This window comes from Oncorhynchus nerka, linkage group LG27 (assembly GCF_034236695.1).
Source record: "Oncorhynchus nerka isolate Pitt River linkage group LG27, Oner_Uvic_2.0, whole genome shotgun sequence".
Lineage (NCBI taxonomy): Eukaryota > Metazoa > Chordata > Actinopteri > Salmoniformes > Salmonidae > Oncorhynchus > Oncorhynchus nerka.
The window spans coordinates 57,274,470-57,287,829 of record NC_088422.1 but is presented as its reverse complement, the minus strand read 5'-3'; the positions used below and the strand labels follow the sequence as shown (position 1 = coordinate 57,287,829).

At 44.2% G+C, this 13,360-nt stretch overlaps 1 protein-coding gene across 1 annotated transcript in view; it reads left to right on the top strand.

Annotated features, from left to right (window-relative positions):
* The window catches only part of LOC115112037 (ankyrin repeat and BTB/POZ domain-containing protein 2-like), a 28,496-nt gene extending 15,215 nt beyond the window's left edge, over nucleotides 1–13,281 (top strand). Inside the window, exons 3-15 of the mRNA XM_029638695.2 lie at nucleotides 1,611–1,818; nucleotides 2,516–2,668; nucleotides 3,721–3,886; nucleotides 4,102–4,191; nucleotides 5,112–5,213; nucleotides 5,367–5,599; nucleotides 5,732–6,006; nucleotides 7,816–7,994; nucleotides 8,275–8,380; nucleotides 8,777–8,879; nucleotides 8,998–9,145; nucleotides 9,382–9,495; nucleotides 12,033–13,281. Of these exons, the coding sequence (XP_029494555.1) occupies nucleotides 1,611–1,818; nucleotides 2,516–2,668; nucleotides 3,721–3,886; nucleotides 4,102–4,191; nucleotides 5,112–5,213; nucleotides 5,367–5,599; nucleotides 5,732–6,006; nucleotides 7,816–7,994; nucleotides 8,275–8,380; nucleotides 8,777–8,879; nucleotides 8,998–9,145; nucleotides 9,382–9,495; nucleotides 12,033–12,278 (2,123 nt within the window). The 3' untranslated portion in view covers nucleotides 12,279–13,281. The remainder of the gene's footprint in view (nucleotides 1–1,610; nucleotides 1,819–2,515; nucleotides 2,669–3,720; nucleotides 3,887–4,101; nucleotides 4,192–5,111; nucleotides 5,214–5,366; nucleotides 5,600–5,731; nucleotides 6,007–7,815; nucleotides 7,995–8,274; nucleotides 8,381–8,776; nucleotides 8,880–8,997; nucleotides 9,146–9,381; nucleotides 9,496–12,032) is intronic.
* The last annotated feature ends 79 nt before the right edge of the window (nucleotides 13,282–13,360 follow it).

Sequence of the window (13,360 nt, the reverse complement as noted above, 5' to 3'; positions counted from 1 at the left end):
CTGTAAGTCAGTCGTCCCCGAAACATTTTAAAGTGCTGTGCCTCACCTAGCTAAAGCCTCTCAAATAGACAAAACACGTTTCTAGCCAACAACTAAGTGCCGGGATTCAATCCCATCATGCTTTGTCGACAATGCTCCTTGTAAAGGCAATGTTCCCGTGCTCGCAGAGACCGCATTCATGGTAAACGCTGCGTATGTCGTCTCAATCGGAAATGATCTTTAAATGGCGCATTGTCGACAAAAGCGCGATTGATTTGAATCCCGGTCTAACTCTTTATCCACAATCTAGTAGGGACTGGTCAGGAAACACAGCTTTACGGATTATGTCAAAGCTAGCATTGGTAGAAAGGATGACAGACAGACGATGTTGGTGTAGATAACAACACTGGTCTCAGGTCTGACGATAGCATAATAAAGTTAACCCTGTTCACTGTCTTTAAAAAAAGAAATCTGACCCTTGGTCTGTCTCTAGGGTCCCTTCATTAGATTCAGACAGGGATGTCGTATCCACAGAAACATTAGGCTATATAACAGACTACTCTGTGTTCCCAAAACACAAGGGCACTTTCATGTCAGCCACAGGGTGTTATAGACCCCCTTGCTCTCCCCGCCCCGCCCCTCACACACACACCCCAAACACACACACACACACACACACACACTCCCCTGTTTCCACAAACCAAACAAATTCCATGTTGGTCCTTTCTTCTCTGTTCATCTTGGGAGTAGCACCTAGCGAAACAGTGCACACACTTGTTCATTCTTGGAGCCCAAGCGCATGAATTAAATGGGACAACATACAGTTTGTTTCACCATAAAAATATATCATAATTGTGGTGCTTATTGCCATCACTAGAGATTACACATAGTCTAGTATATCTAGCCATATGGATATACAGTACATACTGTAAATATGAACTGTAAATATGAACCAAAACCTGCATATACTTTGACAGACACTGTGGCTACTTCAGGAGTCTTACCATCATTAAAAAAGGAGTTGTCGTTTTAAGATTATGATCTCTTTCACATGAGCAGATTCTCTCACTGCACTCTGGTTGCTACGTTTAAGACCTAGCGTCTCTTCTTTCTAATGCCTTCCACATATGTTGTGGGATAAGGGACTGCGATAGCTACAGCCGAGGACGACTATTCCTGATTTAAGGGTCGACAAGGAAGGACGTGCCGTTGAGCCCAGCTTAACCCAACTCTGCTCCCAAACTTGCCTTCTAATGAGTTTTATCGGAGACTCGATCATTGAACCGTTCCCACTGTCTCATCTGTAAAGAGATATAATAAGACACAGAATTGATTGACGTAAGACTAACGTTACATCCAGCTGCTACCTGTGATATCTGAGACACTGAAGAGGAAAACGTGCAATGTGGCTCTGTCTATAAGTGTACTGACAGAAGTTGAAAGTCCCACAGCTTTGCATTACAAATGCATTGGTAAGGAAACCAATAGTGTATACATAGCATTGTGGGTACTGCAGTACATCATGCTACAACTACAGGTCTTAACAGAGCATGTATAGCTGAGGTTTTATGGATTTGTATCAGATGATGATGTGTGTGATACTAAATGCGTGTGTGACTGTTTCCTCTCAGGTGACCTGGTGTCACGGTCCATGCACCACATACAGCGCCTACGCGCAGTTAGCCACTCCCTCAGCCCTATTTGCCCAGCAAGTCAGCATCCAGTATTCTGGGCGCCCGATGCCATGCGTACCCTCTACTACTTCCTGTCTAGCCCACAGATGGAATCCCTGGAGAACCCAAATCTAGAGCCCCCCAGGATGGCCCTGAGCAGAGAGAGGTGAGTGCTGTGTGTGTGCATATGCCTTCTTGTATTCTTAGGCACACAGAGATATTGTTTCCCTCCACCTGGTACCAATTAAAATCACAGGCCCCATTAACCCGTTAGCTTCCAGTTAGACTCGGCTCTGTGTCTCTGTTGAGGCCTGTGATCTCAGTAACCATAACCAGAGAGGAAGAGGTGAAGAGGAAGAGGTTTCACTCGCCAAAATCTGTCCAAAATAAGCCCAATGTGTTTCTATGGGCTTATTTTGGACCTAAGCTTGTCGCCTGCTTTTCTGCCTTTGGGACAACGGCTCCCATTGTTAGGGCGGAGACATGAGCATCTAGACATTATAAACAGATCTCTGCCATAACGACCAGCCTCTGTGCTCTGGGGAGGTGAAGAGACCACATGTTCTAAAACAAGCGTCACATCAGGGAAACAGTGTTCTCTTTATAGTCCTTTGTTAACAGTGAAAGGGTTCCCTTTTTCTCAATTGGGGCAACATTTATGGGAGGTTGCTACATCAACACACATGAAGAAAAACACCCTGTGTGAACCTGTTTTAGGCCACTGCAGGAAAAGGTTAAGTAGTCAAAGGCTGAGGAATTGGTCCTTTATGCCAGATTTGAAGGCATTGTGAGGTTTTTGAGTCATTGAGGAAAGTTAATAAATTATATAACTTCATTGCTTGAGTCTTTGCTCCTCCCCCCAGACTGTTTATGCTCCTTCCCCCTCTGATGGAGTGGATACGGGTTGCCGTGGTGCACGCGGAGCACCGCCGCAGTCTATTGGTGGACAGCGATGATGTCAGACAGACCGCCAGACAGCTCCTCCCAGGACTGGACTGTGAGCCCAGACAGCTGAGGTAGAAAACACACTGAGCATTGCATGTTTAATGACATACACTTGCATGTTTAATGACATACACTCACAAGCCAGTTTATAAGGTACACCCATCTAGTACCGGGTCAGAATCCCCTTTGCCTCCATAACAGCCTGAGTTCTTAGGGGCATTCTACAAGGTGTTGAAAACGTTCCACACGGATGTTGGTCAATGCTGACACAATGGCATCACGTTGCTGCAGATTGGACGGTGGTGCATTAACTCTGCGAACAGCCCGTTCCATCTCATCCAGAAAATGCATTATTGGGTTGAGGTCTGGGGACTGCGCAGGCCACTGAAGTAAACTGAACTCGCTGTTATGTTCCAGGTGATGTTTTTCCACTCCTCAATTGTCCAGTGTTGGTGACCACGTGCCCACTGAGCCGCTACTTCTTGTTTTAGCTGATAGGAATGGAACCCATCTGTTGCAATAGCCCATCCGTGACAAGGATCAACGAGTTGTGAGTTCCGAGATGCTGTTCTGCACACCACTGTTGTACTGCTCCGTTATTTGTCTGTTTGTGGCCCACCTGTTAGCTTGCACGATTCCTGCCATTCTCCTTCGACCTCTCTCATCAACAAGCGGACTTCGCACACATAACTGCCACTGACTGGATGTTTTTTGTTTTTAGCCCTTTTCGCTTAGGTCACTCGTTTTGCCCACTCTGATGCTCAATCGAACAGTAACTGAACGTCTCAATGCCTGTCTGCCCGCTTTACATAGCAAGCCTCAGCCACGTGACTTACTGTCTGTAGGAGCGATCGATTTTCGTGAACGGGTGTACCTGTACCTAATAAACTGGCCAGTGAGTGTATATTACTGTAACATGCAATAGAAAGATGCTGAACCAGACTGTTGACTTGTGAAACCAGTGCATAACAGTAGGCCTACTGTCATTATTGAAGAGTTAAGCATGTTAGAAGTTTTCATTGTAGCCTACCTCTTTCTCTCTCTCTCTCTCTCTCTCTCTGTCTCTCTCGCTCTCTCTCTCCCTCTCTCTCTCCTTATCCTATTGTCTCTCCCTCTCTCCCAGGCCTGAGTGTTGTTCCAGCTCATTTAGGCATCTGGACTCTAAGGCTGCTACAGAGAAGCTTCAGCTGGATCTGGGCTTCCGCATGCTGTCCTGTGGCAGAGCGGACCTGATTGGTCAGGCCACACAGCTACTGGGACCATCAGGGGTTAACACTATGGATGACCAGGTAGGACTGGGGATAGGGAATAGCAGATGCATGGTGGGGATAGAGGTAGGGGGGAGTTGGGGAGAGGGGTAGGATATATACATATTCAGACATAAGACTGACAGGTTTTGACAGGGAAGGTAAAAGAGGCGTGTCAGTCTTCTGCTTGTATGCCCTACTGGTGTTGGAGAGTGTAGAGACTGTTCAGAGTAAGATGTGTATTCTCTGACCTACAGGGTATGACCCCTCTGATGTACGCATGTTCGTGTGGAGACGAGGCTCTAGTCCAGATACTGGTGGAGGCTGGAGCCAACCTGGACCTGGCGGTGAACACTACTACTCGAAAGATATTAGCATAATATGATATAGATAGGATATCATGTAATGGGTTGAAAAAATCTGGTAACCTTCTGGCCTTATAGGCAGAGTTGCAAAGGAAAAGCCATATCTCAGACTGGCCAATAAAAAGAAAAGATTAAGATGGGCAAAAGAACACAAACATTGGACAGAGGAACTCTGCCTAGAAGACCAACATCCCGGAGTCACCTCTTCACTGTTGACGTTGAGACCTTGTGAGGCGTCTGTTTCTCAAACTGGACACTCTAATGCACTTGTCCTCTTGATTAGTTGTGCACCAGGACCTCCCACTCCTCTTTCAATTCTGGTTAGGGCCAGTTTGCACTGTTCTATAAAGGGTGTGGTACACAGCTTTCCACGAGATCTTCAGTTTCTTGGCAATTTCTTGCATGGAATAGCCTTTATTTCTCAGAACAAGAATATACTGATGAGTTTCAGAAGAAAGGTCTTTGTTTCTGGCCATTTTGAGCCTGTAATCGAACACAAATTTTGATGCGCCAGATACTCAACTAGTCTAAAGAAGGCCAGTGTTATTGCTTCTTTAATCAGGACAACAGCTTGCAGCTGTGCTAACATAATTGCAAAAGGGTTTTCTAATGATCAATTAGCCTTTTAAAATGATGAAGTTGGATTAGCTAACACAACGTACAATTGGTACACAGGAGTGATGGTTGCTGATAATGGGCCACTGTACGCCATAGAATGTAGATATACCATTAAAAATCAACCGTTTCCAGCCACAATAGTCATTTACAATATTAACAATGTCTACACTGTATTTCTGATCAATTTGATGTTATTTTAATGGACCAAAAAAAATAGATTTTCTTTCAAAAACAAGTGTACATTTTAGACTTAGATATCGTAACGTTCTTCATTCTTCTCTCAGGTTCCCTGCTGCTCCCTCAGACAGCCCTCAGTCCACCCAGACAGTCGTGGTTGGGTGGCCCTCACCTTCGCTGTGCTGCATGGACACCTCTCAGTATCTCAGGTGAGTCCTCACTGCCCAGTGGAAAGGGTCTAACACAGTTTCTTAATCACACATCTCAGACTTGATAGTGCTGCCCTGTGGGAAGGTTTTGTGTGTGTGTGTGTGTAGTGTAGCGTAGTACTAACCATTTCTCTGGGTTTCCGTGTTGTATAGCTGCTGTTGGAGGTGGGTGCAGACGTGGAGGGGACTGCTGTGACTTCCAGCCAGGGGAGTTCTGCTGAGACTCCTCTGCAGCTGGCCTCTGCTGCTGGGAACTATGAAATGGTGAGCCTGCTGCTGGCCCACGGGGCCGACCCTCTACTCAGAGTGCATGATTGGAACGCTCTGACATCCCCGCTCTACGAGGACATGAACTGCTTCAGCTACGCCGCTGCACAGGGACACAGGTAGCTACACCTGTCGAACTGGTCCAGGCTTGGGTTATCTCTCAATAGTCTAAAGTGTTGTCCTTTCTATGTCTATTACCTTCAGTCAGAACTGAATAAATGAATGGATACTCATCCTCTACTCTCCTACAGGAACATCCTGAGGAGGCTTCTGACCCAGCCCCAGCAGAGGAAGGAGGACATTCTCTCTCTGCAGGAGATACTGGCTGAGGGGTTCCAGGAGGAGGAAGAAGAGGCTGGCTCACTACCTCCCCCCAGCCTCAGCCCTTGTAGCCCTGCTGTTTGCCCCAGTAGCTCCAGCCCCATGCCCAGGCTATGTAAGGCCAGGATGAAGGCCCTGCAGCAGGCTGCCTACTACAGCGCTGAGCACGGTTACCTGGATGTCACCATGGAGCTACGATCACTGGGTATGGGTTATTTGTAGGCCTACTTCTTTTGTTTTATGCCATCATCATTGTTTTGTGAAGGACTTGTTATGAATCAAGCATTCCCGAAAGCACAGAAATATTATTTGATCCACTTTAGGTTGTTTGAGACTTTGTTCTCAATGACTGACCTACAGTTGAAGTCGGAGGTTTACATAAACCTTAGCCAAATACATTTAAACTCAGTTTTTCACAACTCCTGACATTTAATCCCAGTAAAAAAAATCCCTGTCTTAGGTCAGTTAGGATCACCACTTTATTTTAAGAATGTGAAATGTCAGAATAATAGTAGAGAGAATAATTTATTTCCGCTTTTATTTCTTTCATCACATTCCCAGTGGGTCAGAAGTTTACATACACTCAATTAGTATTTGGTAGCATTGCTTAACTTGGGTCAAATATTTTGGGTAGCATTCCACAAGCTTCCCACAATAAGTTGGATGAATTTTGTCCCATTCCTCCTGACAGAGCTGGTGTAACTGAGTCAGGTTTGTAGGCCTCCTTGCTTGAACACACTTTTTCAGTTCTGCCCACAAATGTTCTATAGGATGAGGTCAGGGCTTTGTGATGGCCACTCCAATACCTTGACTTTGTTGCCCTTAAGCCATTTTGCTACAACTTTGTAAGTATGCTTGGGGTCATTGTCCATTTGGATGACCCATTTGCGACCAAACTATAACTTCCAGACTGATGTCTTGAGATGTTGCTTCAAAATATCCACATAATTTCCCTTCCTCGTGAAGCCATCTATTTTGTGAAGTGCACCAGTCCCTCCTGCAGCAAAGCACCCCCACAACATGATCCCTCCCACCCCCGTGCTTCACGGTTGGGATGATGTTCTTCGGCTTGCAAGCCTCCCCCTTTTTCCTCCAAACATAATGATGGTAATTATGGCCAAACAGTTCTATTTTTGTTTCATCAGACCAGAGGACATTTCTCCCAAAAGTCTGATCTTTGTCCCCATATGCAGTTGCAGACCGTAGTCTGGCGTTTTTATGGCAGTTTTGGAGCAGTGGCTCCTTCCTTGCTGAGCGGCCTTTCAGGTTATGTCGATATAGGACTTGTTTTACTGTGGATATAGATATTTTGTACCTGTTTCCTCCAGCATCTTTACAAGGTCCTTTGCTGTTGTTCTGGAATTGATTTGCACTTTTTACACCAAAGTACGTTCATCTCTAGGAGACAGAACACGTCTCCTTCCTGAGCGTTACGACGGCTGCGTGGTCCCATGATGTTTATACTTGGGTACTATTGTTTATACAGATGAACATGGTACCTTCAGGCATTTGGAAATTGCTCCCAAGGATGAACCAGACTTGTGGAGGTCTACAACTTTTTTTTCTGACGTCTTAGCTGATTTCTTTAGATTTTCCCATGATGTCAAGCAAAGAGGCACTGACTTTGAAGGTAGGCCTTGAAATACATCCACAGGTACACCTCCTATTGACTCTAATGATGTCAATTAGCCTATCAGAAGTCATGACATCATTTTCTGGAATTTTCCAAGCTGTTTAAAGGCACAGTTAACTTAGTGTATGTAAACTTCTGACCCACTGGAATTGTGATACAGTGAATTATAATTGAAATAATCTGTCTGTAAACAATTGTTTACATGCACAAAGTAGATGTCCTAACCGACTTGCCAAAACTATAGTTTGTTTACAAGAAATTTGTGGGGTGGTTGAAAAACGAGTTTTAATGACTCCAACCTAAATGTATGTAAACTTCCGACTTCAACTTTAGGTAAATAATCTCTTGGGAACCTAATTTGTTCCTTTATTTGTTACCCAGGTGTCCCCTGGAAGCTCCATATGTGGCTGGAGTCCTTCCACGTAGCTCAACAACAATCCAGGGATGAGGTGACCCTCTCTCTCCTCAGAGACTTCACAACTATCAGGCCACAGGACTACTGCCAGGAGCTGGTCTCGCCCGCTCTACCGCTCTTGTTTAACTTGTTTGCGACCAGCAAGGTAGCCATGACTGCTAGGCTACCTGGCAGTCCAATTTCTCCTTCAGTCGGTGTTGTTTGGCGTTGGGGTTTCCCGTGTAGACTACACAATGTCAGTAGAAGTTTTCATTGCGTGAATGTTCAATGGAACCTCGAACCAAAAGCAGAGTATGAATCAGGAATCGATCCAACATCAAAAAAAAAATCTCAAATCAGTTGTAATACAATGGGGAGCAAAACTTGCAATGGCTGTTATTATAAGAGTCACATGACTCTTTCTGAACATGATTATATCCCTTTAGGACTATGCCATAACCAAGAGACTGTCAGCCATCTTTTCTCACTGTTACGGCTCTGCTCCAACTCCCTCTGTTCCTCCGATGGACCTCACTCTCTCCACACAGCTAGGTATGGAGACCGGCATACTCTCTCTGTATGGAACAAACTGTAGTCTTTCTGATTGTTCTGATTCTTAGGGTCGAGTTTTCACCTCATTTTAGCAAAGTGTAACTCCAGCGTTTGTGTAAATCATGCTTCGTTGCATAAATCATGCTTCGTTGTGTAAATCATGCTTCGTTGCATAAATCATGTTTCGTTGTGTAAATCATGTTTCGTTGTGTAAATCATGCTTCGTTGCATAAATCATGTTTCGTTGTGTAAATCATGCTTCGTTGCATAAATCATGTTTCGTTGTGTAAATCATGTTTCGTGGTGTAAATCATGCTTTGTTGCGTACATGTATTTCATTGCATGTTTCTGACTATAAATGGTGCAAACGTCACTTTGGTCTCTCTCGTCCAACAGATGCTCATTTCCTGAACAACCCAGAGATGTCTGACATAATGTTGTTAGTGGAAGGCCGTCCCTTCTACGCCCACAGGGTTCTCCTCATGTCTGCCTCCAAGAGGTGAGCTAGCACTTCCCTCCTCACACCTGAGGTGGTATGACCTCGAGTGGAAGCTCTAGTGTTTTCAGGGGCAGTCTGTGCTTTTGTGTCCACAAGATGGTTATCAAGTCTCTTTCAGGTTTCGGTACCTGCTGAGTTTCTGTGGGTCAGACACCAGCACCATCCACATCTCTGACATCACATACAGCACCTTCCAGAGGATGATGAGCTGTCTGTACTGTGGGGGGACTGAAGGGCTGAGGCTGTCACAGGCTGACGCTATGGAGGTAATACATGTATCCTCATTTGCACTGATAGAACTTCATTCATACATCCCACTGTTGATCCATACATTTACCACAGTGGTTAAGCTTTCGGAATGCCCCCCACTGTCACTTCATTGAGGAGTGGAAAGACAACATAGTGGAGGTCATTCATAAAATGTAAGCATTTTGGATAGGTGTGATTGTATGTTTGGAGTGGTGACTTGTGATGGAAGAACAATCTGCTCCTCTGTCAGCAGCTGCTGCCAGTGGTCTGTTTCTTCCAGCTGGAGGTGCTAGAGAGGCAGTGTGAGAGCCTGCTCTCCCAGAGTATCACCCTGGACAACGCTGTCAGCATCTACTTGATGTCTACGGTAAGAATTCAAACGTTGTTATCATGTTGTCCTATGCAGGCTTAAAACTATAAGTCATCATTGTATCTGTGTGTTGTCTGCACCTTGAAATGAGTACGTGCAATCCATTATAATGATCATAATAGACAAAGTGGGCCTGTGTGAGTGGTGCTTGCATTAGTATCATTGTAATATTTATTTATTTGAATTTTGCCTTCATTTAACTAGTCAAGTCAGTTAATTAATCCCACATTTTTCCCAGACATGAAAATATCCAAATCAAGTGTCATTAGTAACCCTTTGAAATAATCAATCTTTTTTTCTTTTCTTTTTTTTTCATGGAAAAGTAAGTGAAAAAGTGTGTTTTATGGTCGATCACAATTGTGACCGGTGGGATAATGTTAAGTAAACTGAATTAACATATTTCTCCTATGCAGTCATCAAACTTCTTATATATCCCAAACCCAGTTATTAACACATTTAAAACTCTGTCACTGGCAGTCCCCAGCATTGCCACTAGGATGCCCCATCACATACTAGTGTGACTATTTTACACATCAAAAACCCTTATACAACACCGGTATGAATGCTGAGAGTGAAGACAGAAAAACAACAACCATCAACGTATTTCAACATTGTTACTTTTTTTTCATTGAAAGATTGTCATTGTGACATTTTAGTCATTGTGACATTTTAGTGCTTTTTTAGTGCAACATTCACGAACAACCATATAGCAGTCGTGTGATTCCTTCCCACTGAACATAAAGGTAATAGTGAACATAAATGTAATATTTAGGATAGAGGTAGCCTGTAGAATATGCATTCAAGTAGAGGCCTACACTCAACAAAATACAATTATATATATATAGAACTTGCACAATTGGTGGCTGACTAAATACTTTTTTGCCCCACTGTATATACATACATCATAGAGGTAGGCTTCAGAACCAAGTGCAAGATTAGTTTGTGCATCACTATTTTGAACTGTGATCAGTCAGACCTACTGTCATACAGTCTTGAATCAATTGATCTTCTTTTCCAAAAACATTTCAGTCATTTTGATTATTTTCCATCGACTTTTCTTTTCTTCCTAGAGTCCGTTGCTTCTCCCCACCCTTTTTCCATTTTTATTTTATTGTCTCAGCCCTTTTTCATTCACTCTTATCTCCTTTTCTACTGTCCATGGTATATCTTGAAGCACTGGGCTGTGGCGCTTTGCATTTCTCACATGCATAGGTAGTGTGTTTGTCACAATGACGACATCTATGGAACCGGTGCAGCGTGTTGATTGGCCAGTGAGAAGCTTTGTCACATGTTGCCTGATCTTCAACAGTAGCGTGGCTCAGTGGTTTCGTGACTAACTTTTCAGTATTTGGGCTGTATACTATGTGTTTTGGAATCACTTCGGTGGCAGGCCTCTTCGATCGTTTGAACCCTCAATCTTTATTTTTGACCACCTGCAGCTCTTCCCTTGGCTCTTCTGGCAGACCCCTATGGCTTGTAGAGGCCCTTGGCTCTTCTGACTGGACCCTCTGGCGGGTAGAGGCCCTTGGCTCTTCATTATCAACAATGGAGGGCGGTGGGAGGTTGTGGATGGGGTGTGGGGGGGGGGGGGTAGGTCATCATCATTGATAACGTTGTTCTTGTCATGATCTGTTTGCATAGGTTCAGCATATTCATTCAACAGCCTGGTTGGCAAATGGCCTGTCCATAGTCTATATCTGACCCATCGCTATCACAATCACTCAGGACAGCATCTTTCTCATTTTGAGGGATACCTGTTGCATGCCTTGTCTGGGCTGTCACCTAGATCCAACATATCTGGAACTTGACTCAAAGTGAAACTAAAAGAAATAACAGAGTGGAAAGTTAGGTAGAACAAGAACTATGTATGTCTATACCTAGATGCACTGTGTTATCCCACCGGTCACTATTGTTGCCGTCAACATGTTTACACATTCTATGGCCGCACTGAAAAAAGTTGAGTAATTGCAAATGCATATATCAATACTAGACACCTTAAAGATGATGTGTACCAAAAACCTTTGTCCTATTTTTATGTTAACATACTTTAGTAATCTTTTGTTTGGGAGTTTTGATGCAGCCATCCTCTTCTCATGGTGCAACCAGGAAGTAAACAGCTCTGGTCATGTGACAATTTACACTAAACATGTGACACTGCACATCTTCTATTGAGACCCTTTATTATTTCAATATTGGCTGGAAATGCATTGATATATCATCCAGTAAGATTTTTAGAGCTTTATAACTGGGAAAGTATTTTACAGTCACTATTGTGACTGATGGGATTAAATAGGTGAAGAACAAATTCTTATTTTCAATGGCAGCCTAGGAACAGTGGGTTAACTGCCTTGTTCATGCGCAGAACGACAGATTTCTACCTTGTCAGCTCGAGGATTTGATCTTGCAACCTTTCGGTTACTAGTCCAATGCTCTAACCACCAGGCTACCTGCCGCCCTTATGTGTCTCTCTTTTTTATTTCTTTTTTATTTCTCGCTCTCTTGTTGTCTGTCTGTCTGTCTGTCTGTCTGTACAGGATCACGGGGCGGCAGAGCTCAGGAGGTTCTGTGAAGGTTTCTTCCTGCAACACATGGAACAGCTCCTGGCGAGAGAGGACTTCCACAGGCTGCTCCTGGGAGGGGTCCATCAGGACCAGCTCTCCCCAGGGACAGAGACCCGGAGTGGACCATGTCAGGAGCAACACTCCTCTCTCCTCCTGGAGGATCTGGAGGTCACTTTGGTCCACAGGCTGCTCTCGCTGTATCCTCCCTGCAGAGAGTAAGCCACCGGCTGCGTCTCAGTAGTCATAGTTGGCTTCTTTGTTCTTCCATCGTCTCGTTTCCTTCAACTGTACTGATGTGAAATAACTACATGTGAAAAACAAGTAGCTATATCTGCTCTTAAACGTCAGTTAGGGTGAAGGAAATGGGATGAGGAGAGGAGGCCACGTTCGAATATTGAGATGGACCCCATGTGGGGAGAAGGACAGACATACCAGCATTCCTGGAGATAAATAACCGGTGTAGTGTAGCGCAGTATCTCGCAGTGTGGTGATGTCACCACTGTTGCCAGCACAGGTTGGTAATGCTGATCTGTCACCAGGGCCTATAGGTGAATCTGCCACCGGACAGAACACTTTTACTGTGATCTAACAGGCCCTCAAACCTGCTCTCTCTGCCTCTGTGAATGCCCAAGGTACTGCGAAGACAGTTACTTTAGTTTCAGTGTGATGGTTAGAGAAGCAATGGTAGTTAGCAGCTTCTTGCCACTCGTATTGAAAGGACAACTGAAGGTGCTGCAAAAAAAAAGTTAAGAGACAGAAGCATAATGAATTTTGCAGTTGTGGAACGCAACCTCACCATCAATTCCTCAGGTAGCCCAGAGAGCAGGGAGGAGGATTGATGGATAAACTGGAGAAGTACTGCTTCCGTCTAGTGGTGTGTAGAACTTGTTCCACGGGACTGACATAGGAAATCGAGAAATAGTCCATTGCTTAAGAGAGGAAATGGATGCAATGTACTACGGCTGGAATTCGATCTTAGAGTATGATGAAGGTTTCTGGATATACCGCCAATATAATAACAGGTATTGAGACTTCTTTGCTAGTAAGAAATAAAGCATTTAGAGCATTTTGGACTGCTGTTACTTACTAGAGTCGATCCTCTCTCGTGTGGATGGAACTTGGGGTTGATACCGTATATATTGTACCGGAATAACGGAGCTCTGAATATGTTATTGTTCTGTAGATACAGCATGTCAATAAACATTTTTTTTGCTCACAATAATTAACATCGGCATTTTTACATTAGCACCTTTTTTAGAATAATATGCTCCCATGGATAAGATCAAATCAGAAATCACCAC